Genomic DNA, 26,225 nt, shown 5'->3' on the forward strand with positions numbered 1-26,225 from the left:
TTTTTTTTTTTTTTTTTTTTTTTGAGATGGAGTCTCACTCTGTCACCCAAGCTGGAGTGCAGTGGCGCAATCTCGGCTCACTGCAACCTCCGCCTCCTGGGTTCACGCCATTCTCCTGCCTCAGCCTCCCGAGTAGCTGGGACTATAGGTGCCTGCCACTACGCCCAGCTAATTTTTTGTATTCTTTAGTAGAGACGGGGTTTCACTGTGTTAGCCAGGATGCTCTTGATCTTCTGACCTCGTGATCCGCCCGCCTCAGCCTCCCAAAGTGCTGGGACTACAGGCGTGAGTCACCGTACCCGGCCAGTTGTTCTCTCTTTTATAAGAAAACCACTCTCTTATAAGGCCACTCTCCTAGCAGGTGGTCAGGCTGTGCTTGAACAGGACAACAAGGCAGTCTTCCTGCAGCCTCTGTGCTCCCAACCAGTGACACCTTGCTCCAAGAGCCCCAGCAGCCCTGCGAGGGGCCTGTCCATGGGCCTGTTGGAGTCTGGGCCCCAGGTTTGAAGGATGTGGGGACCTAGTGCTGCTCTCCCCACCCTCTATGGCCTCCTCAACTCACAGAGCATTCGTTCCTGACTGTTGTCCTGCAGAAGCAGCCAGCCTGTGCCTCCTTCTCAGTGGGCGCATCTTGGGAGCCCCTGTGTGACCAGCCAGGAAGGGCCGTGCTGGGCAAACTCTCCTCCTCAGAGCGGTAGTAAGGGAAGAACCCACTGAGCAGTTCTGAGTCCTCCTGGAGCGGTGTCTCGGGCTGCAGGACCAACCCCTCCTCTGCCAGGAGGTACCCATAGGTGCAGAAGAAAGGCAGGTACTCCAAGGCCACCTGGGCCCTATGTGAAAGGTGGAGGGAGCTTAGGGGCTTCTTGTCCCTTGAACTGGTGGCCTGCTGTTGGGAGGACAGGGGCCCTGAGTCATCCTCCTGCAGGAGGCTAGGAGAGGTTGGGGCTCCAGATTCATCCTCACAGTTCTTCTGAGACATCTGAGAAGAGAAGGGCATTCCATCTGTTACTGCACCCTGAATTCCTAACCACACCAGCTCTGTCCCCAGTCCCTGCCTACATTGGAGGCTAGAGGGGTCTTACAAAGCCCAAACCTGACCGTGGCTCTCCTCTGTGAAAAGCCAGCAGTGGGCCTCAACCATGGTTAGATTGTTCAAGCAACAGGCCTTCTTGCCATTCCTAAGTCACACCAAACTTGGCCTTCCCTTAGAATCTGTGCCAAGATCTGCTCCTGGACTCTCAGCTCAGAAGAGCCTTCCCAGTCCCAACCTCCCTGCAGGGTGACTCCAGATCATTTCATCACTGGAATGCTCTTGCTGGGGTGTGTGGTCTGCCTGCTTCATGTGTGGGGTGGTCTTATCTGTCTTATCTGTCTGGTGCCTCTCATTCATAATAGGCATTCAATTGACACTTTTTCAATTAGTCTGCTGGCTCTCAGTCCAACTCATATTCCCTTCACTCTGTCCACTCCAGCTACACAGGCCTTCTCTTGGTCCATCTCACTTGCCAAGCATCCTCCCGCCACAGGGGCTCTGCATGGGCTAATGTTCCTGCCCAGAGTCTCTTCCCTCTCCTTTCTCCTAGGTGGTGACTTCCTCAGCACTTGACTAAGGTCACTTCCCTTATGTCTCTGGCTTAGTGGCATCACCTTCTTCATGACTGCCACCACCCTCATACCCCTCATTCAGAGCACCCATTGCTCTGCTGTGAAATATTTGACTATGTGGTTTCTTTATTAATGTCTCTCATCCTGTTAGTTACAAATTCCACTGAGGCAAGGCCCATCTGTCTAGATCATTTCTGTGTCCCAAAGGCCTAGAAAAACCCTGGCATATGGTAGACACCAAGTATTGGAAGAAAGGAAAGAAGGGTGGGAGGGAAGGAAAGAGGCAGACAAAAAGAGAACACCTTGGCCAGGAACGAAGTCTTTATCAGACTCCGTGGTGATAGGAGGGAGAAGTCACGTCTTGGGGAGAGGGTGGAGAAGCAGAATGAGGAATTACTTCCCAGGCCCAGAGGGGACACCTGGCCCAGAGTACCAGGTAGTGAAAAGCCAGCTCATTCCCACATTGACTGTGCTAGACCTGGAGCCCATCAGGAACATGGCAGGGGGCCCCTTTGATCCTAAGAAAGCCCCCAGGCTATTCCACTTGTGGACTCCAGTCCCATGGAAGAACCTAGGTGGCTTAGCCCCCAGCCTTCCTGACTCCCACCCTAGCCCTCAGGCCTTGAGTCCCTGCCCCTGACACATGCTCCTGTGGTCCATGCTCTCCCCCAACTCCCTGCAGGCAGCCTGACCACTGAGGTCCCTGTCCTAAGCCAGACCCCTTGGTAAGTGCCTACTGGCCCATAGACTGCCAGATTCTGGTGAGCAGGAACCAGGCCCCCTCCTCCAAGTCCCAGAGACCCAGCTCAGGGCCATCTTTGCTGAGTTTCTACAACTCCCAAACACTCCGTAGAGCTCTGTGGTCCTCTTTCTCAGGTAATCCTTAGGAAGCCCACTGGGATAGACTTGCCTTTCTAACCTCACTGTGCCAAGGAGACGGGACAGGCTAAATGCAGCACCCAGGTTTGACCCACTCTGAAGCCTGTGCTCAGTTCACTGTGAATTATATGTTGTTGTGTGCCCCCATAAGACGTGTTCAAGTCTTAAGCCCTGGCACTTGTGGAGGTGACCTTATTTGAAAATGGGATCTTGGCAGATGCAATCAAGTTAACATGAGGTCACACTGGGTCAGAGTGGGCCCTAAATCCAATGACTTGTCCCTATAAGATGAGGGAAGTTTGGACACAGACACACAGGGGGAATGTCATGTGATGATGGAGGAAGCAATTGGAATGATGCTGCCACAAACCAAGGCACATCGAGAATTGCATCATCACAGGAAGCTAGGAGGGAGGCATGAAGGAACAGATTCCCTGCTGAGACCCCACGAAGAAAACAGCCCTGCCAACACCTTGATTTTGAAATTTTGGCCTTCAGAACTGTGAGAGAATAAATGTGTGTTGTTTTAAGCTACCAAGTTTGTGTTAATTTCTTCTGGCAGCCCTAGGACACTAACACATGTAGGTTTGCTGGATGACTCATTTGTGGGGATAAAGGGATATGACACAGACTTGAGGGCTCTCCCAGCACCACCCTGTGAGCAGCTTAGGGAGAGAGGCCCATTGCCATGGCCAAGGTTCACTCTGTGGGGGGCTCACCTAAGGCCCTACCCTTCCTGCCATCCAGTGGGCGCTGGACAGCACACACTCTCCCTGTGGTGGGCCAGCGGCCCTCCCACAGCTCATTCTTTCCTGCCAGGGCCCCAGCTCCACTCCAACAGTGAGTCCTGGATTGAAGGAGGCCAGGTGTCCTCTGAGCTCCCCTGGGAGGCCTCAACAAGATGGCAGGTGTACAATGACACTCACAGTCTCTAGTGAGCACCACTTCCGGTGTCCTGTTTTGGGGTCAGCAGTAGCACCTCATCGTTACATGATGAAGCCTAATTGTAAAACTCTGGCTGAAAAGACAAAGCCTCCCTCGGCAGGCCTCTCCCTCCCAGCCTCCTCTTTACCCTGGCAAATCCCCCTCTGCCTGCTGAGAAAAGATTCCATCATGAAGTCATAAGGCCTGGTGCCAGGCAAGAAAGCCAGATGGCTCTGTTACCATGGAGACTCTACCCAAGCACCCAACACCTGTGATCATCACCTGTCTCTTAATTCAGCTTAATCTACATCTTCCCAGGAGACTCAGGGGAAACAAAGAGAATGCAAACATCTTCTGGACTCTGATCAGTTCTTCATCACTGGGGGCCAGTGAGCTCACCTGGGACTTCTGCCCAGAAACTGTGAGAGTGACTCCGCGCCTCCAGTAGATGGTCAGGAAGGGACCCAAGGATCTGTTCCACCAAGTCCAGGGAACTGGAATGAGCTGCATGGGCTGCTTCTCTCTGGGGTGCCTCAGTTCGCTCAGGGTGGGGCCAAGACACCAGTCTCTGCCTTTGTCACTGACTTTCAGCTGCCTCTCCTCTGTGGCTCTTCCCCAGTCACTTGCTGGCAGAACACAAGACAAGTGGAGCAGTCATGGGAGGGCTGATGATGTAGGACATCTGCTTTTTCCCACAGAGCCAATGTCCCCAGCTCCTCTCCCAGGCCTGGTGCCCCTAAGTATCAACTACTGCCCAGGGCAGTTCCCATGTGGTGTGTCATGTGGTCCTCTCCACAAATCTTCAAGTCAGGAAGTCCGCCACTGTCATGCCATTTTGCAGACTGGGGAGTTGAGCCTCAGTGCCAGAACAGGAAGGTGAACCAGCCTGAAAAAGGGGCTCCAGTTAGTTTCTAGCCTTAGGGCTTGAGGCAAGAGAGCCTTGGAATGCCACTGATGATCACAAGGCTGAGACATCTCCAGGACTTCACGCTTCCCCAGGGTTGGAGTCCAAGCCAGGAGTGACCCAGCCGGGTCACTCCAGGCTCAGGCAAGGCTCCCGCATCTCTCTACTCTGTGCCCTCAGACCCTGGTGCCCATCTACTGCTAGGTCATTTTCTTTTGTATAGACTTAACTCTTTAATCCATATCAAATTTAGTTTTTGTAAGTGGTAATAGATAAGCCTCTAATTTTGTTTTATGTTTTGAATAGTCACTTGACTCAACATCATTTAAGAATAAATTATTTTCCCTAACCTGATTTGAAATACAAAATAGACACATTCGAAATTCTTAACTATTGCAAACTTAAGTTCATTTTCATAATTTATTTTTGTATCCATCGCTTTGTCTTTCTTTGTACCAACATCATATTATTTTGATCTCTTTAGTTTTATATAAATTTAATGGATGTTATGTTATCACCTTTTAAAAACTCAACTTCATTGAGGTCTAATTTACATACACCATAAAGTATACTGTTCATGAATTTATACACCAAATAACAACCTCGGAATTAATATATAGAAATGCCTCTTTTCAGGTAATCCACTCTCTTGCTTCCCAACTCCAAGCAACCACTGATGTGCTTTTTGATACTATAGATTCATTTTGCCTATTCTAGAATATATGGAATCACACAGTACATGTTCTTTTGTACCTAGTGAGCTTCTAATATTCAGCACTATGTTTTTAAGATTCATCTTTTTTGTGGTATAGTTTGCTCCCTTTTATTGAGGAGTAGTAATACTGTTATGTAGTGTAACACAATTTGCTTATCTAGCCTTCTGTGTATACAGTCTAGTTGTTTCCATTGTGAATAGTGCTGCTAGAAATAGTTACATACAATTCTTTGAGTGAGTATAGTTTTCATTCCTCTTAGGTAAATAGCTAAGATTTGAGTAGTTTGATCACATCTTAAGCGTATGTTTAACTAAATAAGAAACTGCCAAACTGTTTCCATTTTATGGACTATAAAATGATACATTCATTTTACATTCCCAACAGTAATGTTGGGAAATATCCCAGTTTCTTCACATTCTTACCACCACTTTTTAACTTTTATCATTCTCGTGGGTGTAAAGATACCATTCTGGTTTAAATTTGCATTTTCTTGATGACTAATGATGTTGAGCATTTCTTTTATGTGCATACTGCCATTTGTATATTTTCATTTAAGGGTTTACATCTTTTCTCATTTTAATACCTTTATTGTTATAATTAAAGTACAACAAGCTACATAGATTTAAAGTGTACAATTTGATCAATTTTCACATATGTAGACACCTCAGAAACTATCACCATGGTCAGGATAACAAATATTTATATCAATCCCCAAATTTTTCTCATTCACTTTTATAATCCATCTTCCCTCCATTCTCATCCACAGACAACCATTGATCTGCTCTCTGTCACTCTAGATTATTTTACATTTTCTAGAATTTTATACAAATGGAATCTAAAGTGTGTGCTTTTGTATGATTTCTCTTAGCATAATGCTATTGAGATTAATCTATGCTGTTGCATGAATCAATAGTTTGTTCCTGTTTTGTTGAGCACTATTCCACTGCATGGATATATCCCTGTTGTTATTCTACTGTATGTAGTGTGCCATTCTTCTCTAGCTGTTTTGAAGATGTTTTTGTTTATCCTTTGTAAGTGGTAATAGATAAGGTTTTTAGCACTTTATAATGTGTCTAGGCATGGTTTTCATTGACCTTATCCTTTCTGGGGTTTACAGAGCCTCTTAAGTACATTGGTTTACATTTTTCACCACATTTAGGAAGATTTAGGTCTTTATTCTGTCAAGTATGTTTTTTTCAGTCTATTTCTCCTCCCCTTCTGGGACTCGAATGTCATGTATGTTAAATTTTTTTACGTTTTTCCCTGGATCCCTGAAACTCTGCTCATTTATTTCTTCACCTTTTCTCGGTGTCCTTCAGATTTGTGTAAATCACATGGATCTATCTTTAAGCTCACAGACCCTGTCCAATTGACATCACCACTCTGCTATTGAAATCATCCAGTGAAATTTTTTTTCCAGATTTTGTGTTTTTCAGTTCTAACATTTTCATTTGGTTATTTTTTTACAGTTGCTATTTCTCTATTGAGAACTTCTTTTTATTCGTGCCAAATGTGTTATTCTTAACCTCACAGAACATACTCATAGTAGCATTTTGAAGTCTTTGATGATAATTCCAACACATGGCCCACCTTGGGATTGACGTTAATTGTCTTTTCCTTGAGAATTGTTCACATTTTTCTGGTTATTTGTATGTTGGATAATTTTAGATTGTCCTAGACATTTTGAATATCATTTTGTGTAGACTTTGGGTCAGGTACATAATCCTCCATAGAGAGCTGATGTTTTAGCTTTATCCGGAAATCAATTTAGTTAGGTTTGAGCTGCAAGTTCTGTCTTGCCTTTAGTATACAGTGGTGCAAATCTCAGTTCTCTAAGCCTTTGCTGTATTCATTTGGGTCTGTTTTTTGAATGCATTATTTAGCAATTAGGATAAAAAGATGTGTGCACATGGTTTAAATCTTAGTTTGGTTCTTTCTGAAAGCTTTTCTATTCTGGTTTAGGTCTATCCCACTCATGCATAATTCAGGAGTTAGGCTGAGACTTGTAGGCATTTATTCACAGAATTAGAGGACTGCTTTTCTGGCTACTTTCCTTCCTGGATGTCCTCATGCTTTGTTTCCTTCTGTGGTCTCTATCCTGGTTCATTTGACCAGAAATACTGCATTTCGTCTAGAGTAGCCATCCTTTTGCCACCACTGCATTGCTGTAGTGTGATTAGAGTGTGCCTTCTGGGCAAAGCTGAGAGAGAAAGAAACAGAAACAGAGAGAGAGAGAGAAACAGAGAAAGAGAGAGACAGAGAGAGAGACAGAGAGAGAGAGAGAGACAGAGAGAGAGAGAGAGACAGAGAGAGACAGAGAGAGAGAGAGAGAGAGAGAGACAGAGAGAGAGAGAGAGAGAGAGAGAGAGAGAGAGAGACAGAGAGAGAGAGAGAGAGAGAGAGAGAGAGAGACAGAGAGAGAGAGAGACAGAGAGACAGAGACAGAGACAGAGAGAGAGAGACAGAGAGAGAGACAGAGAGAGAGAGAGAGAGAGAGAGAGAGAGAGAGAGAGAGAGAGAGAGAGAGAGAGAGAGAGAGAGAGAGAGAGAGAGACAGAGAGAGAGAGAGAGACAGAGAGAGAGACAGAGAGAGAGAGAGAGAGAGAGAGAGAGAGAGACAGAGAGAGAGAGAGAACAAACCTGGGAAACTCTCCCCTGCATGAATCACTGTCTCAAGTCCAAGTAATTTTGCCTCTCCTCCACAATGTTCTTGTTTTATTTTTAGAGTTCTCGGGTAGCTAGTTTTTGCGTTTTGTGTAGAGTTTTTGGTATAGTAAGTGGGAAGAATGGGCCATAGTGAACTTATCCTATCACGCTATGATCTTCATTTTGCCCACTTCTTATAAGATTGTTTGTCTTACTGTTGAGTTGTAAGAGCTTTTTGTGTATGCTGGATACAAGTTCTTTGTCAGAAATAGGTATTGTGAATGTTTTCTCCCAGGTTGTGCCTTGACTTTTATTTTATTAACATGGTCTTTCTAGGAAACAGAAATTTTAATTGTGATGGAATCTGATTTATTAATTTTTTTCATTTGTGGTTTTTGTATCCTAAGAAATCTTTGCCTACCATAAGATTGTGAACATTTCTTCTCACCTTATTTTTCAAGTTCTATAGCCTCAGCTTTTATATTTAGGCTTGTGATTCCATTTGAGTTCATTGATGCTATTTGAGTTGGGGAGCGAGAGTTATCTATGTTTTCCATTTGGATAGCCATTGTGCATCACTGGCTGAAAAGACTTTTCTTTCTCTCATTGATACACATTGGCATATTTGTCAAAAATCAGTATATATATGTGGATTCATACCCGGATTATCTGTTCTGTTCCATTGATCTCTACTCACTGCCTTATTGTAGATCACAGTTTCTCAGCCTTGGCACTATTGATACTTTGAGCCAGATAATTCTTTGTTTTGGGGCATTGTCCCATGCACTGTTGGTTGTTTAGCAGCATCTCCGGCCTCTGCCCCCTAGATGCCAATATCATACTGCTCTCCTTCCTCCAGAGTAGTGACAATAAAGAATGTCTCCCAACTTTGCCAAATGTTCCCTGAGGGGAGGGAAATTGGCCCTGTTGAGCACTACTGCTATAAATTTACTACATTCCTTGATAGCTAGGATAGTCTGCCAACTTTGCTCTTTCTAAAATACGTTTTATATTTTACAATATAAACAAAATATATTCTAGGTCTTTTGCACGTTCATATAAATTTATGTTAAATTTATCTCTAAATATTTTGGTATTTTCAAGTCTCTCTTTTTTAGTCGGCTTTATTGAGATCAATTGTGTACAGTGAAATTGACAAATGCACTGTTACATTCTAAAGAATGTCTTCAGGTTGAAAGCTGAGGTAATTTTAGGGCTTCCCTCATTGGTTCTCTTTCTCTTTGGATCATTGTCCTGTGTTTTCTGTTTTCCATCATCTTTAAATAGTGGTTTCTTATTTTATTCAGTTTTCTTGTTGCTTATAGTGGGAGGGCAAGTCTAGTACCAGTTACCTCACCGTGACTACAGGCAGAAGTCCCTAATAACCAGCGTTTAACTGTCTCATTTATTGGAGTGGTTACTCTGTGCCAGAAACTACACTAGTCATTCTTCATTGATTATTTTATTTCTTATTAATAATCTTATCAGATAGGTACCAACTACCATCCCTATGTAAAGATAAGAAAATGAGGCTTAAAGAGGGTAAGAATTTATTGAGTAATAGACAGTAGCAAATGGAAGGGCTGGAATTCAAATTTTGGTAGTCAGACTCTGAAATGAAGTGTTTAATCACTTCGCCAGTTGTCCAAAAGCACTATATGAAAAATGATTTTAGATGACACACAGGCGAACTGTTTTTATTTTAGTATAAAATTAATATAATATGTGTGAGAAAAAATATAGTTACTACATCTGATATGGTTTGATTCTGTGTCCCCACCCAAATATAATCTCGAATTGTAATCCCCACATGTTGAAGGAGGAACCTGGTGGGAGGTAATTGGATGATGGGGGTGGTTCCCCCATTCTGTTCTTGTGATGGTGAGGGAGTTCTGACAAGATCTGATGGTTTTAAAAATAGCAGCTTTCCCTGCACGCTGTCTCTCTCCTGCCACCATGTGAAGAAGGTGCCTACTTCCCTTCACCTTCCTCCATGATTGTAAGTTTCCTGAGGCCTCCCCAGCCATGTGGAACTGTGAGTCAATTAAACCTCGTGTTTATAAATTGCCCAGTCTCAGGTAGTATCTTTACAGCAGTGTGAAAATGGACTAATACAACATCTAAGCCACGATTTTTCAGATGCTTTTGTTTGGGACAAGAGTGAGTAGATTTTTTTAAATAAAAAGATCAGTCTGTTTAAATATCTGTATTACAGGTCATAATCAGATACGGCAAGAACATGCAGGTGACAGAGAATATCTGCACTCTGGGAAGGTGCACTGACTATGCGTATCCCTTCTGGTTTGGTGAATGTGGCTCCAGGCCTGCCCCTGTGTCCATGTGCATCTGTAGACATGGATGAATAGAACTCATTTTACTTAAGGGAAATTTGCACTGCAACTTGCTTTTTTCATTCCACAATATGTGCTAGCCTTTGTCCTTACCCACACACAGAGAGAGTTCAAAGGCAGCCCCTCAGGCCTTTCTGTGGGGTTAATGCTCTTCCTTACCTGCAAGCAGCTTTTGGTGCCTTTATAGCAGGGGTCCCCAACCCCCAGGCCATGGACTGGTACTGGTTCATGGCCTGTTAGGAACCAGGCCACACAGAAAGAGGTGAGCAGCCAGCGAGAGAACATTACCACCTGAGCTCCACCCCTCGTCAGGTCAGTGGGGGCATTAGATTCTCATAGGAGCGCAAACCCTGTTGTGAACTGTGCATGCGAAGGATCTAGGTTTTCATGCTCCTTATGAGACTCTAATTAATGCCTGATGATCTGAAGTGGAACTGTTTCATCCCATAACCATGCCTTCGCCCTCTCTGTGGAAAACTTGTGTTCTACCAAACTGGTTACTGGTGCCAAAAAGGTTGGGGACCGCTACTTTAGAGTACATCCACCTCACAGCTGCTGTGAAAGTCAGGGTTCCAAGATTTCCATAGCAGGCCCTCAGTTTTCCCAGCCAGCACAGAGCCCAGGAGGAAATGCACATAGTTCACTGTGTCAGATGAAACTTAATCAAACTGGGAGGTAACAAAAGACCCACAGCTCCAGCGTCTGGTCTAGCAGAACCCACCGTACTCTGTGGGCCCATCACAGGGAGGCCCTGCCAGTTCACAAGGCAGTGGCCTCCCACGGCCTCACTGAATCCTCACTAGGCCTTCATGCCCAGTGACCAGCCTGGATGATCCAGCTGAGACAAACAATGACTTGTCCAGGGCTGTAGAATGATGGAGCTGGGAATCTGCACCAGGAACTGTGCCAAGGAAACACTTTAAGCATACCTTTACATGTACCTCTCGCCACACCAGGCCCGGGGATTCAGACCACTTGGTCAGGGCCAGACACATTGGAGAGTCCTAGGAAGACATCAGGGGTGAAGGTGTGCAGAGAAGATGCAAATATAACAGGAGGGATCATAGCTGAAAGGACAAAAATAGAGTTGAAGTTCAATAATTTGTGTGCCCCGTCCTAATTTCTCACAATCTCACCTGTGACTGGTACTATCATCTACAATTTGTCTATACATTAATTCGCTTAAAAAATCCTTAAGCAAAGCAGGGTGACTACAGCCAACAATAATTCATTGGACATTTTAAAATAACTAAAAGAGTATAAATGGGAATGTTTGTAACACAAAGAAATGATAAATGCTGGAGGGGATGGATACCCCAGTTACCCTGATGTGATTGTTACAAATCGCCTGCCTGCATCAAAATATCTCATGTACCCCATAAATATATACACCTACTATGTACCCACAAAAGCTTAAAAAATAAAATAAAATAAATAAAAATCAATTCAGTAAATAAAATCCCTTAAATATTCATATTTATCTGTTTATTTTTTTGAGACAGAGTCTCACTCTGCTGCCCAGGCTGGAGGGCAGTGGTGCGGGCTTGGCTCACTGCAACCTCCACCTCCCAGATTCATGTGATTCTCCTGCCTCAGCTTCCTGAGTAGCTGGGATTACAGGCCCATGCCACCACACCCAGCCAGCTTTTGTATTTTCAGTAGAGACAAAGTTTCACCGTGTTGGCCAGGCTGGTCTCAAACTCCAGACCTCGGGGGATCTGCCCACCTCAGCTTCCCAAAGTGCTGAGTTTATGGGCATGAGCCACTGCACCTAGCCTAAATACTCATATTTAAACAGGCAAAATTTAACAAAGGAAGAATTGGGACAGGACAATGTCTTTCTTTTATTGCATTTTTCTTGCACTTATTTTTTTAATTACTTATTCATTTTTAATTGACAAGAACAGTATATGCTGTATTATGTAAAACATGATCTTTTGAAATTACACGTATATTTTAAAACATTGAACTAATTAACATATGTGTTACTTCACTTATTTTTGTGGTTAGAACACTTAAAATCTCAGTGATTTTCAAGTACACAATACGTTGTTATTAACTATGGTCACCATGTTGTACAATAGATCTCTGGAACTTATTCCTCCTGACGAACTGAAATTTTGTACCCTTCGACCAACATCTCCCCAATCCCCCACCCCCAGCCTCTGGTAACCACCATTCTACTCTGTGCTTTTGTGAATTCGATTGTTTTAGATTCCACTTATATGTGATATCAAGAGATATTTGTCTTTCTGGGCCTGATTTATTTCACCTTATTAAATGTCCTGTAGGCTCCTCCCTGTCACAAATGACAGGATTTCCTGCTCTGAGAAGCAGCCCTGCCCATCCTCCTTCCCAGGGAGAATCTAGGGGTGGGGATAGGGAAACAGAGGACCCCTCCTTCTGCTCCTTGCAATTCATGGGTTTGGAAATCCCAGAGTGGTAGAAACCTATGCCATGTCTCCCAGGGGGATCTAGAGGCAGGATCCCTCCTACAGAAGCCCCTGTAGCTGCAGGAGGCTTCAGGCAAAAAGTCCCGAGTTCCCCCACACACTCCAGGGAGCAGCTGATCATCGTCCTGTGTGAACAAGGTCAGTTCCTGTAGGTGCTACTGGTTCCTTACCCAGTGTCCACTCAACCCCTCTCATGATTTTCTCCTGGATGCAGTGAGAAACATTCACTTATCTAGACCCCCTTGCAGCCAGAGAGCCCATGCGAGTGCAGGCAAATGGGCTAAAAATGGAAACACACGACAGGCGTTCTGGAAAAGACGTTCCCTAATAAAACGTGAAGGCGTTCATTGATGTGTCTGCTCTTTGTTCTACCCTTGCCTTCCTGCCTCGAATGAGAATATCAAGAGGCCTCTGGTATGCAGGGACTTGCAATATAAAATACGAAGCCCCCTTGGGAAGAGTGGGACAAAAACCGCATGCTGTGGGTGGCAGAGCAGAAAGAGAGGAGCCAGTCATCTCCCTGCTCAGTTAGGATTGCTTTTGGCTGCGTGTAACACATACTCGACAACAGTGGCTTAGCCAAACAGGAATTTATTTTTCTGACATGAGGAAAATTCCAGAGGGAGATATCAGGCAGCTGCAGCCTCAACTGGTGGCATAAAGCCTGGGGAGAAGGGTTTTTAGTGGGGTCTTTGCTCACTTACAGGCCAGCTGGGGCCATATTGTCCAAAACAAAAAGACAAAAACAGTAATTGGCAAGTGAATGTGAGTTTCACAATCCACAGATTAGGTTGCAAGATGTGACATTTTTATCTTCCAATACAACTAAATTATGTTCCCAGACCTAACTGGGCCCCATGGGAGGAAAATTAATGTAATTGAGCCAGTGAATTCAATCAGCTTGGGGCCAATTTGGTCAAAGTGAGTTGTTTTCTTTCTTTCTTTGTCCCCAACATGGGCATTAAAATGGTCCATCTGAGGCAAAGCATGGTGGCTCATGCCTGTAATCTCAGCACTTTGGGAGGCTGCAACTGGAGGATCACTCGAGTATAGCAGTTTGAAACTAGCCTGGGCAATGTATTGAGACCCCATCTCTACAAAAAATTTTAAAACGAGCTGGGCACAGTGGCTTGTGCCTGTGGTCCCAGGTACATAGGAGGCTCAGGCAGGAGGATCGCTTGAGTCCAGGAGGTGGAGGCTAAAGTGAGCTGTGATCGCACCACTGCAACTCCACCCTGGGCAACAGAAAAAGACTCTTTCTCCAAGAAAAAAGAAGGTCCATTGGTACTATGGAATACCACTCAGCAGTACTACTCAAAACAGCACAAATGAATCTCAAATGTTAAACTATGTGGAAGCAGCTAGGCTCAAAAGATGATATTAGTCCATTTATATGACATTCTGGAAAAGACAAATCCACATGGACAGAAGACAGATCAGTGGTTGCCAGGGGCCAGAGGTTGGGGGAGAGTTGTTGACTTCAAAGGAGCACAAGGAAATTGGGAGGGGTGAGACAGTATGTTCTAGATCTTAATTGTGTTGGTTATACATTTGCCAAAACCCATAGAAGTTTCCATTAAAAAGAATAAATTTTACTGTACATCAATTATACTTAAATAAAACTGATTTTTAAAAATAGAGGAAGTGATCTTGAGCCTTAGAAGGTAGAGACCATGTCTATTTTGCTCACCATTAAATTCCTTGTATCCAGCACACCACTGAATGAGTGAATGAATGGATATCTAAAATGAGAGCTTTCTCGTTCCAGAAAAGTTATTCAACTCTATATTCTATAACAATTTTTGGTTTTCAGAGAGACAGTCTTGCTCTATTGCCGAGGCTGGAGTGTAGTGGCGTGATCATAGCTTACTGCAGCCTGAAACACTTGAGCTCAAGTAATCCTCCTGCCTCAGCCTCCCAAGTAGCTGGGACTACAGATGGATGTCATCATGCCTGGCTATTTTTTTTTTTTTTCTGTAGAGATGGGTCTCACTATGTTGCCCAGCCTGGTCTTGAACTCCTAGCCTCAAGCAATTTTCCTGTCTTAGCCTCCCAAAGTGCTGGGATGACAGGCATGAGCCCCCTCTACCCAGCCTGTAACATTTTAATTCCACCAAGAAACTTTTCTCCCTCTTTGGCTGAGGGGAGTAGCAACAAAATGCCAAGGTATAGAACAAGGTGAATGCCTGATTTGTGGGGATTCTTCCTGTTGTTGAAATGGGAAAGAGATGAATCTAACTCTCAAATGGTCTTTGTTAGTAGAGGATGATGTTCAATGGCCATTTCCACCCAATCACCTAAAATCAGGAGTGGGTAAGAGAGGACCAAGGCAGAGAAAGTAAAGATAAATAACATTTAGTAAGCACCTTCCATGTTCTTGTGCTTTACATATACTAATTTATTTCATTCCCACAGCAAACCCTTAAGGAAGACTTGACACCGACATCTTATAGGGTGGGATCAGAAAAGCAAGCAGGCTCTGGTCCTCTCGATGTCCACAACACTCACCTCTCAGGATTTTCTAAGATGGGATGTCATGTACAGGAGGGTCTACACACGGAAGGCAGCCAAGAGATGGACGAACAGATTGGGTATGTTTTTAAGCACTAAATGGTTATGGTAAAGTATTTTTTGGAGGGAAGTGAGGGGGGAGGTGAGGGAAAAAAAGTTTTTTGTGTAATATCAACCAGTGTAAAGTGAAATTTAGGGTTTCTTATCATCCTCGGCTTCTTTTAGGCTCCGCAGATATAATTAATATTATCAGATTTTTCCAGAGATAATTCACATATAGCATATATATAGATAATATCATATATAATACACTGTTAATAAAATATCTAAAATATTTATAGTATCAAGTATTAACACACAGTGTTACCACACTATGATGTTAATAAAATATATATAATATTTATAATATCTAGTGTTAACACAATGTGGTATTAATAAAATATCTAAGACATTTAAAATATCTAGTTTTAACACCCTGTGATATTAATAGAATATCTATGATATTTATAATATCTAGTGTTAACACACTATGATATTAAGAAAATATCTTTATATTTATCATATGTAGTGATAACATACTATGATATTAAGAAAATATGTACGATACTTACATCACCTTGTGTTAACATACAGTGTAAACACATTATGATATTAACAAAATAACTGAGATATTTATAATATATGGTGCTAACACGCAGGGTTAACACATTATGATACTAATAAAATATCTATGATATTTATATCTAAAGTTAACACACAGTGTTATTTTATGAATATATATAAACATATATTCATAAAATGCCTATGATATTTATAAGTATTGTAAACACGCAATGATATTAATAAAATATCTATGATATTTATAATATCTAGTGTTTACACACAGTGTTAACACACTATGATATTAATAAAATTTCCATATTTATAATATCTAATGTTAACACACTATGATATTAATAAAATATTCAGTGTTAACACACTACACTATTAATAAAATATCCATTATATTAATATCTTGCGTTAACATATGTGATACTAATAATAAATCCATAATAATCATACGTAATGTATCACAGAGTGTTAACACACTATGACATTAATAAAGTATCCATGATATTTATAATATCTAGTGTTAACACACTAGGATATTAATGAAATATCAATATTTTAAATATCCAGTGTCAACACACTAAGATATTAATAAGATATGATATTTATATCTAGTGATAACATGCTATGATATTAAGAAAATATACATGATAATTACTATATCTAGTAATTATCTTCTCACTGTGACATTAGGAGTAACATTTCGGTATAATATTATGAACAATATCACTGGATGTACACTATCTGTGAAATCAAGTGTAACATCTCGGTAGGATATTAGTAATAATATAACTGGGAGTACACCACATGTGATATTAGGAGTAACATCTTTCTTGGATATGATGAATGATATCTATTATTATTATTATTATTTATTATTTTTCCTAATAGTTATTTTAATTCTCAGTATGATATTATTTGTAATAATCTAGGGGGATGTTTTTCCTAATTTCACAGTGTGTTTACACCGTGTGTGTACACTCTGTGGGGTTTTACGTACTACCATAGAAAAATAATACTTCTAATGTCACAGTGGGTTATGCTATGTGTGTATACTCTGTTATATTATTCATAATGTCCCAGGGAAATATTATGTGGGTGTACACTCTGTGAAATTACCTGTAATATCGTAGAAGTTGTTACTCTTAATGTCACAGTGGGTGTACACGATTTGTGTACATCCTGTTTTATTATTTATAATACTATAGGGGGATGTTACTTGTAATGTCACAGTGAGTGCACACAATGTGTGGGTACTCCCAGTCATACTAATTGTAATTTCCTAGGGGGCTATTTCTCCTAATGTCACAGTGGGTGTACACCATGTGTGTATACCCCCTGTGATGTTATTTGTAATATCCTGGTGAGATGTTACATTTAATGTCACAGTGGGTGTACATCCTGTGTTATTATTTGTAATATCCTCTAGTTCCTCTAGTGGTGCTACTCCTAATGTCACAGTGGGTGTACACCCATGTGGGTACCCCTGTGATATATTTGTAATATTCTAGGAAAATGCACTCTTAATGTTCACAGTGGTGTACAACAATGTGGATTACACCCTGTGATATTATTTTCATAATATTCTAGGAAATGCTACTCTAATTTTACAGTAGGTGTACATCATGTATGTACACCCTGTGATGTTATTTGTAAATGATTCTTGGTGATGTTACTCTTAATGTCAACAGTGGGTGTGACTATGTGTTATACACTGTTGTGATATATATTCATAATATCCTAGGGGAGTTACTCCTAATTCACAGGTTGGGTTTGGGGATGTTTATCTACTAATTTCACAGTAAGTTGTATATTTGTTTGGATACCCTCTGGTATTATTTGGTACTAAAGGGTGGGGTGTTTACTTCTAATGTCACAGTGTGTGTACAACATATGTGTCACCCTGTGAATTCTTGTAATATTTTTAGGGGGATTTTACTTCTAATATCACAGTGCTTGTGACAGCCTGTTGTGTACAACCTGTGATATTACTTGTAATATCCTAGGGGGACTTTGACTTCTAATATCACATTGAGGGTACACCCTGTATCACAGTGGGGTGTACAACCTGTGATATTAGCAAATATCTAGGTGATACTAATGTCCTTATGTCACTAGTTTTGTGTACACTCCGTGATAATTATTACATAATATCTTATGGCTGAAATGTTTACTTTCTAATGTCACAAGTGATGTATAACCTGTGATATTAAATTTGTTATATTCTAGGGTGATGTTACTCCGAATGCCACAGCAGGTGGTACATCCTGTGATATTTATAGTAATTTCTTTGGGGGATGTTACTTTTAATTTTCACAGGGAGTGTACACCCCTGTGACTACTATGCGTATACCTAGGGAAGGTAGTCCTAATGGTACAGGGTGTACATCCTGTGATATTAGTTTCAATAATATCCTAAGAGGTATGTTACTCCTAATGGTCACAGGAGTTGTACACCTGTGAATATTATTCGTAATATCCTAGGGTATGTTACTCCTAATGTCCACAGGAGTTGTACACCTTGTGATATTATTCGTAATATCCTAGGGGTAATGTTACTCCTAAATCACAGTGGTGTACATACTGTGATATTATTCTTAATATCTAGGTGTTGTTACTCCTAATTGTCGCAAGAGGATGTACACCCGTGATATTTAACTGGTAATATTATAGGGGGTTTACTACTAAATCACAATGGGGGGGGTACAGACTGTTGATTTATTGTAATATCCTAGGGGTGATGTTACTTCTAATGTCACAGGGGTTGTCTTTCCTGTGATATTATTGTAATAATCCCTAGGGATAACTACTCTATCATGTCACAGGGGTGTACACCATGTGATATTATTCACAATTTTCTGGAAGTTGTTACTTTTTAAGTCCCACAGGGTATGTACATTCTTGTGATACTTAAATATAATAATCCTAAGAAGATATACTGCAAAATAATCACAATGCATGTACACACAGTGTTCACCCTGTGATATTATTTGAAGTATTTTAGGAAGATATAACTCCTAATAATCCACAAGTGGGGTAACACCCTCCTTTGTTAATATTCGAATATCCTAAGAGATATTACTCCTGATGTTACAGTGGGTGTACACCAAGTGGTGCCACCCTGATAATATTATTGCATAACATCCCTAGAAGATGTTACTCCCTGATGTAACTTGGATGTAATACTATCTGTGTACAGCTGCTGTGCTATGTTATTCGTAATAAACTTTAGTGACTTTAACTTTATATCACACGGGTTGTATAGCTGTGTATAGCCCAACCCGTGGTGATATTATTCATAAAATGCCCTAGGGGGATATATCTCATTATTTTGGTGGATGGTACTCTAATAAAAAAGTGGTTGTACACCATGCTGTACACCACAGAGGGTGAATGTCATTTCTATCGAATCTAGGGGATGCTGCGTCCTAATGTCAACAGTGCTTGTACACATGTGGTACAAACCCCGGTTATATTACTGTAATATCCTAGGGGTTTTTAATCTTTAATGTACCTCTGGTTCATGTAGTGTAACCATTATCGCATACACTCTCCCTGGGTTATTACTTGGAGATATACTCTGCTAATGTCCTCAACCCGTGCGTTTACACCTGTTTTGTACATCTTTGGATATTATGTTGAATATCCCCAGGAAGTATTCCTCTGCTAATACACAGTAAAATGTTCACTCATATTTGTAATCCCTGGATACTATTACCATAAATCCTTGCGAGAATACCTCCCTAATATCAACAGTGGGTTTACACCCACTGTGTGTACACTCTGGGATATTATTCGTAGTATACTGGGAAGATATTATTCCTAATATTACAGTCGGTGTACACCCGAATATATTATTTGTAATATCCAGGGGAGATATTATTTCTAATAGCACAGTGGGTGCACACCCTGGGATATTGTTCATAACATCCTGGAAAGATATTTTTCATTATGTCACAGTGGATGTATACCATGTATGTACACCCTGGGATATTATGCATAATATCCTGGGAAGATATTACTCCTAATATCACAGTGGGTGTACACCAGGTGGGTACACCCTGGGATATTATTCGTATTACCCATGGAAGATATTAGTCTTCTAATATCACAGTAAGTGTACACCTTGTGTGTACACTCTGGGATATCGCTCGTAATATCCAGGGGAGATATTATTCTCCTAATATTACATTGAGTGTACACCCTGGATATTATTTGTAACATCCTTGGGAGATATTACTTTCCTAATACCACAGTAGGTGTACAATATTTGTGTACAACCTGGGATATTATTCTTAATACCCTTGAGAGGTGTTACCCTCCTAATGTCACAGAGGGTGTACACCATGTGTGTATACCCTGGGATATTATTCACAGTATTTTGGGAAGATATTACTCTCTTAATGTTACAGTTTGTTTACCCCTTATTTGTACATTCTGGGATATTATTTGTAACATCCTAGGAGATATTACCCTCCTAATATCACAGTAGGTGTTCACCATGTTTGTACACCCTGGCATATTATTTGTGATATCTTTGGGAGATATTTCTCTCCTAATATCACATTGGGTTTACACCATGTGTGTATACTTTTGGATATTATTCGTAACATTTTGGGGAGATATTACTCTCCTAATGTCACAGTGAATTTTCATCTTGTTTGTACATCCTGGGATTATTATTTGTAATATCCTGGGGAGATATTACTCTCTTAATATCACAATAGGTGTTCACCATGTTTGTACACCCTAGAATATTATTCATAATATCCTTGGGAGGTATTACTCTCCTAATATCACAGTGGGTTTACACCGTGTGTGTACACTCTGGGATATTATTCGTAATGTTATGTGGAGATATTACTCTCCTAATATCACAGTGAGTGCACACCATGTGTGTACAACCTAGGATATTATTCATAATATTCTGGAGAGATAATACAGTGTGTGATATTACACCCAGTATCGCAGAGGGTGTATACTATTTCTTTGATATTTTTCCTAATATTCAGGGGAAAATGATATTACTCCTAATATCGTAGGATTTGTACACCTCCCTTCTAATATTGTTCCAAATATCTAGGGAGAGAGAGAATGATATTGCTCAAGATATCCCAGGGGATGCACATTCCCCAGTGAGATTGTTCCTAATATCCATGAAGGAGAGGATGACATGACTGTCATTATCACAGGTGGTGCTCACCCCTTCTGTGATACTGTTTCTAATATTTAGGAGGGGAGTGGATGATGTTACTTCCTATATCGCAGGGGATATACACCCCCCTTGTGACATTGTTCCAAATATCCAGGGGATGAGAGGATAGTATTACTCCCAATATCGCAGGGATTGTACACCCCTTTATGATATTGTTCCTAATATCCAAGAGAGAAGAGGAGATATTGTTCCTAATATCTTTGAGGGAAGAGGATAATATTACTTTCAGCATTGCAGTGGGTGTACATCTTCCTTGTGATATTGTTTCTAATATCCAGGGGAAAAAAGATGATATTACTGTCAATATCACAGAAGGTGTACACTCCCCGTGTGATATTGTTCCTTATATTTAGGTGGAGAGAGAATAAGATTACTCCCAAGATCTCAGGGGGTGTACAACCCCTGTGATGTTGTATCTAATAGCCGGGGGAAGAGGATGATATTACTCAAAATATCACGAAGCATATACACTCCTCCTGTGATATTGTTCCTAATATCCAGGTGAAGAGATAAAAATACTCCCAATATTGCACTGGGTAGACACTCCCCACATAATAATGTTCCTTATATTTGGGGGGGAAATATAGTATCACTCCCAATATATCAAGGGGTGTACACAACCCTTTTGATATTGTTTCTCTTATCCTGTGAAAAAGAAAGTGGTATTACTACCAAATTCACATGGGGCATACACCATACTGTAATATGGTTCCTAATATCCAGGTGGGGGGGAGGATGATATTACACTCAATTTCCCAGGGGTTGTACACCGTACCCCCCTACACTGATATTGTTCGTAATCTCCAGGAGAGGAGAGGATATTACTCTTAGCATCACAGGGACTGTACATCACTCCTGTGATATTGTTCCTAACACCCTGGGTGGGAGAGGATATTATTACTCCCAATATCACAAGGGGTGTATACCCACCATGTGGTATTGTTTCTCATATTTCGTGGTATTACTCCCAATATCACAGAAGGTGTACACTCCCCCTTGTGATGTTGTTCTTAATATCCAGTGGGGAGAGGATATTACTCCCAATATCGCAGAGGGTTTACATCCCTTTCCCTGCATGATATTATTCCTAATATCTATTGGGGGAGAAAATAATATTAATCCCAATAACGCAGGGGGTGGACACTCTTCCTGTGATATTGTGCCTAATATCCAGGGAGAGAGGGGATGGTATTACTCCCAATGTCTCGTGGGGTGTGCACCCCTCCTGTCATACTTTTCCTAATATTTAGAGGAAAAGAGATTGACATTACTCCCAATATTGCCGTGCATGTACACCCCTGCCCCCCCCCCCCCCGTGATATTGTTCCTAACATCCAGGTAGAAAGAGAATGATACTACTGCCAACATCGCAGGAGTTGTACACTTCCCTGTGATATGGTTCGTAATATTCAGGGAGGTAGAGGGTGATATTACTCCCCATAACGAGGGAGGTTTACACTTTCATGTGATATGGTTCGTAACATCCAGGGTGGGGAGAGGGTGTTACTACTCTCCATATCGTGGGTGGTGTACACTCCCCTGTTATATGGTTCATCATATCCAGCGGGGAGAGGATGATATTACTCCCCATATCGCTGGGGTTGTACATCCCTGATGATATGGTTCATAATATCCGTGGGGGAGTGAGTGATATTACTCCCCATATCGCGGAGGATGTACACCTACTGTGATATGGTTCATAATATTCAGGGGTGGAGAGGGTGCTATTACTCCCAATATTACAGGAGGGTGTAACTGCCCCCTTGTGATATTGTTCCTAATATCCAGTGTCGGAGAGGATGATATTACACCAGCTTTCACGGGGCGTGTACAGTCCCCCATGATATGTTTCACAATATCCACGGTGGGAGAGGGTGATATTACTTTTTGTATTGTGGGGTGTGTTCAGCCCCGCGTGATATGGTTCACAATATCCGTGGAAGAGAAGGTAATATTACTCTCCATATCGCAGGGGGTGTACACCCCCCACCCCCGGTGATGTGGTTCGCAATATTCAGGGGGGGAGATGGTGATATCACTCCCCATATCGCGGGTTGTGTACACACCCCTGTGATATGGTTTGTAATATCCGAGGAGGGGGAGAGTGTGATATCACGCCTTATATGGCGGGAGGTGTACAGCCCTCTGTGATATAGTTCCCAATATCCAGGGGTGGAGAGAGTGATATCACTCCCCATATCGTGGGGAGTGTACACACCCATGTGATATCGTTTGCAATATCCTGGGGGTGAGAGGATGATATTACTCCCCATATCATTGGGGTTTGATATGGTTCATAATATCCACGGGGAGAGAGGGTAATGTTACTCCCCATATTGCGAGAAGTGTGTTATGGTTCGTAATATCCAGAGGAGGGTAGGGTGATATTACTCCCCATATCCTGGGGGGTGTACACTTTTCTGTGATATGGTTTGTAATATCCAGTTGTGGAGATGGTGATAATACTCTTAGTATCATGGGGTGTGTAACCACCTACTTGTGATATTGTTCCTAATATCCAGGGGGAAAAGGATGGTATTACTCCTAATATCACACAGGTGTGCACCACCGCTGTGATATTGTTCCTAATATCTAGGAAAGAAGAGGATGATATGACTTCCTATAGTTCAAGGAACGTACACCCCCTCCTGTGATATTGTTTTTAATATCCAGAGGAGGAAAGAATGATATTTCTCCCAATATCGAGGGTGGTGTGCATCCCCACGTGATATTGTTTCTAATATCCAGGGGACAAAAGGACTAATATTACTCCCAATATCAAGAGGGGTCTACATCCGTTCTGTGATATTGTTCCTAATATCTGAAGTGGGGAGGATATTACTTCCAAAATCACAGGGGATGTACACCATTTCTGTGATATTGTTCCTAATATCCAGCGATGAAGAAGATAATACTCCCAATATCGCAGTGGGTGTACACCCCCACGTGATATTGTTTCTAATATCCAGAAATGGAGAGCATGGTATTACTCCCAACATCGCAGGGGCTGTGCATCCCTTCTATTATATTGTTTCTAATATCCACAGAAAGAGAGGATAATATTATTCCTAATATTGCAGGGAGTGTACACACCCACTGTGATATTGTTTCTAATATCCTGAGGGGGAGAGGATGATAGTACTTCCAGTATTTCAGGGGGTATACACCATTGCTGTGAAATTGCTTCTAATGTACAAAGGGTTAGAGGCTGTTATTATTTCAATATCGCAGGAAGTATACACTCACTCTTTGATATATTTCCAAAAGTTTAGAAAAGAATAATATTACTTTCAATATTGCAGATGGTGTACACACTTCCTGTGATATTGTTCTCAATATCCAGGGGGAGAGAGGGTGATATGACTTTCAATATTGCAGGGAGTGTACACTCCCCTTGTAATATTGTTCCTAATATCCAGGGCAGGCAGAAGATGACACTACTTCAAATATTGCAGAAAGTGTAACCCCCCTCTGTGATTTTTTCATAATATCCAGGGGAAAAGAGGAGGATATAACTCTCAATATCGCAAGGGATGTACACCAGCCCTGTGATATTGTTTCTAAAATCAAGAGGGGGGAAGTTGACATTACTCCCAATATCACAAAAGGTGTACACCCCTTCTGTGATATGGTTCCTAATATCCATGGGAAAGAGGATGATATTACTCCCAATACCGCATGGGTTGTACAACCCATCTGATATTGTTCTTAATATCCAGAGGAAGAGAGGATGATATTACTCCGAATATTACAGCGGGTATACACCCCCCTGTGATATTGTTTTTAGTATCAAGGGAAAAGAGGATGATATTACTCCTTATATCAAAGAGAGTGTGTACCACCACTCTGATATTTTTCCTAATATCCAGGGAGGAGATAATAAAATTATTCCAAATATCACAGGGGTTGTACACCTCTCCTGTCATATTGTTCCTAATATCTAGGGTGGGGAGAAGATAACATTACTCCTAATTACTCAGGTGGTGTACACCACCCCGTGATATTGTTTCTAATATCCAGGGGGAAAGAGGATGATATTACTCCCAATATCACAAGTGGTGTACAGCACCCCTGTGATATTGTTCCTAATATCCAGGGAGGGAGAGAATGCTATTATTCCCAATATTGCAGAGAGTGGACAACCCCCTCGTGATAGTGTTCTTAATATCCAGAAAGGGAGAAAATGATATTACTCCTAATATCGCGGGTTGTGTACATTCCCCCCATGATATATTTACTAATAACCAGGGGATGGAGGGGAGAGGATGCTGTTACTCTCAATATTGTGGAGGTTGTACACCCCCCTTGTGATATTGTTCCTATTATCCAGGGGGACAGACGAAGGCATTATGATCAATATCCCCAAAATTTTGCACCGTCTGCTGTGATATATTTCCTAATATCAGAACGTGAGAGGATAATATTACTCCCTAAATTGCAGGGGGTGTACACTCTCCCTGTGATATGGTCCCTAATATTGATGGGGAAAGAGGATGTTATTACTCCCAATATCGCAGAAGGTGTACATCCCTCCCCCATGATATTGTTTCTAATTCCCGTGAGAGAGAGGATGATGTAACTCCCGATATCGTAGGAGATGTACACTTCACTTGTGATATTGTTTCTAATATCCATGGGGGTGACGATGATATTACTGTCAATATCCTAAAGAGTGTACACCCACAATATGGTACTGTTCCTAATATCCAGGGGGAGAGGAAGATACAACTTCCAGTATCACAGGGGTGTACATTGCCTGTGATATTGTTTTTAGTATCCAGGGGAAGAGAGGATGATATCACTCCCAATATCTCAAAGAATGTACACCACTCTGGTGATGTTTTTCCTAATGTACAGGGAGGGAGAGAATGACTTTACTGCCCATATCGCAGGGGATGTACAGCACCCTGTGATATTCTTCCTAATATCCAGAAGGAAAGAGAATGACATTACTGCCAATATCGCAGGGTGTGTAAACCTCTTCTATGATATTGTTTCCATTATCCAGGGAGGGAGAGGATAATATTACTACCAATATTGAAGGGCACATGTATTCCCTCCCTGTGATATTGTTCTGTATATCCAGGGAAAAGAAGATGATATTACTCCCAATATGGCAGAAAGTGTACACAATGTCCACCCCCCCCCCCCCCCCCCCGATATTGTTTCTACCCAGGGGTGGGGAGAAGATAATACTACTCCCGATATTGCAGGAAGTGTACACATTCCCGGTGGTATTGTTCCCAATATCCAGGGGAAAGAAAATCATGTTATTCCCAATATTGAAGGATGTGTACACCCCCCTGTTATATTATTCCTAATATCCAGGTGGGGATATGTTAATATTACTCCAAATATTGCCGGGGCTGGTCACCCACTGTGTAATATTGTTCCTAATACCTGGGGGGGGGG

The 26,225-nt window shown here is 41.7% G+C and overlaps 1 protein-coding gene across 6 annotated transcripts in view; it reads right to left on the reverse strand.

Moving 5' to 3' along the window:
- Positions 1–26,225, reverse strand: part of LOC108517047 (uncharacterized) — a 160,118-nt gene that overhangs the window by 1,889 nt on the left and 132,004 nt on the right. For 3 of the 6 annotated variants that reach the window (XR_001881994.1, XM_017854846.1, XM_017854838.1), the window contains 3 exons: positions 10,955–11,092; positions 3,808–4,294; positions 563–979 (listed from right to left, as the gene is read on the reverse strand). Coding sequence is in view for 5 of the 6 variants with exons in the window: in XM_017854846.1 (XP_017710335.1) it covers positions 563–979; positions 3,808–3,918 (528 nt within the window). In the remaining variant the exon portion in view is untranslated. The other 3 variants (XM_017854870.1, XM_017854855.1, XM_017854862.1) reach the window with 3 other exon arrangements.

Source organism: Rhinopithecus bieti, unplaced genomic scaffold, assembly GCF_001698545.2.
Source record: "Rhinopithecus bieti isolate Rb0 unplaced genomic scaffold, ASM169854v2 scaffold_2872, whole genome shotgun sequence".
NCBI lineage: Eukaryota > Metazoa > Chordata > Mammalia > Primates > Cercopithecidae > Rhinopithecus > Rhinopithecus bieti.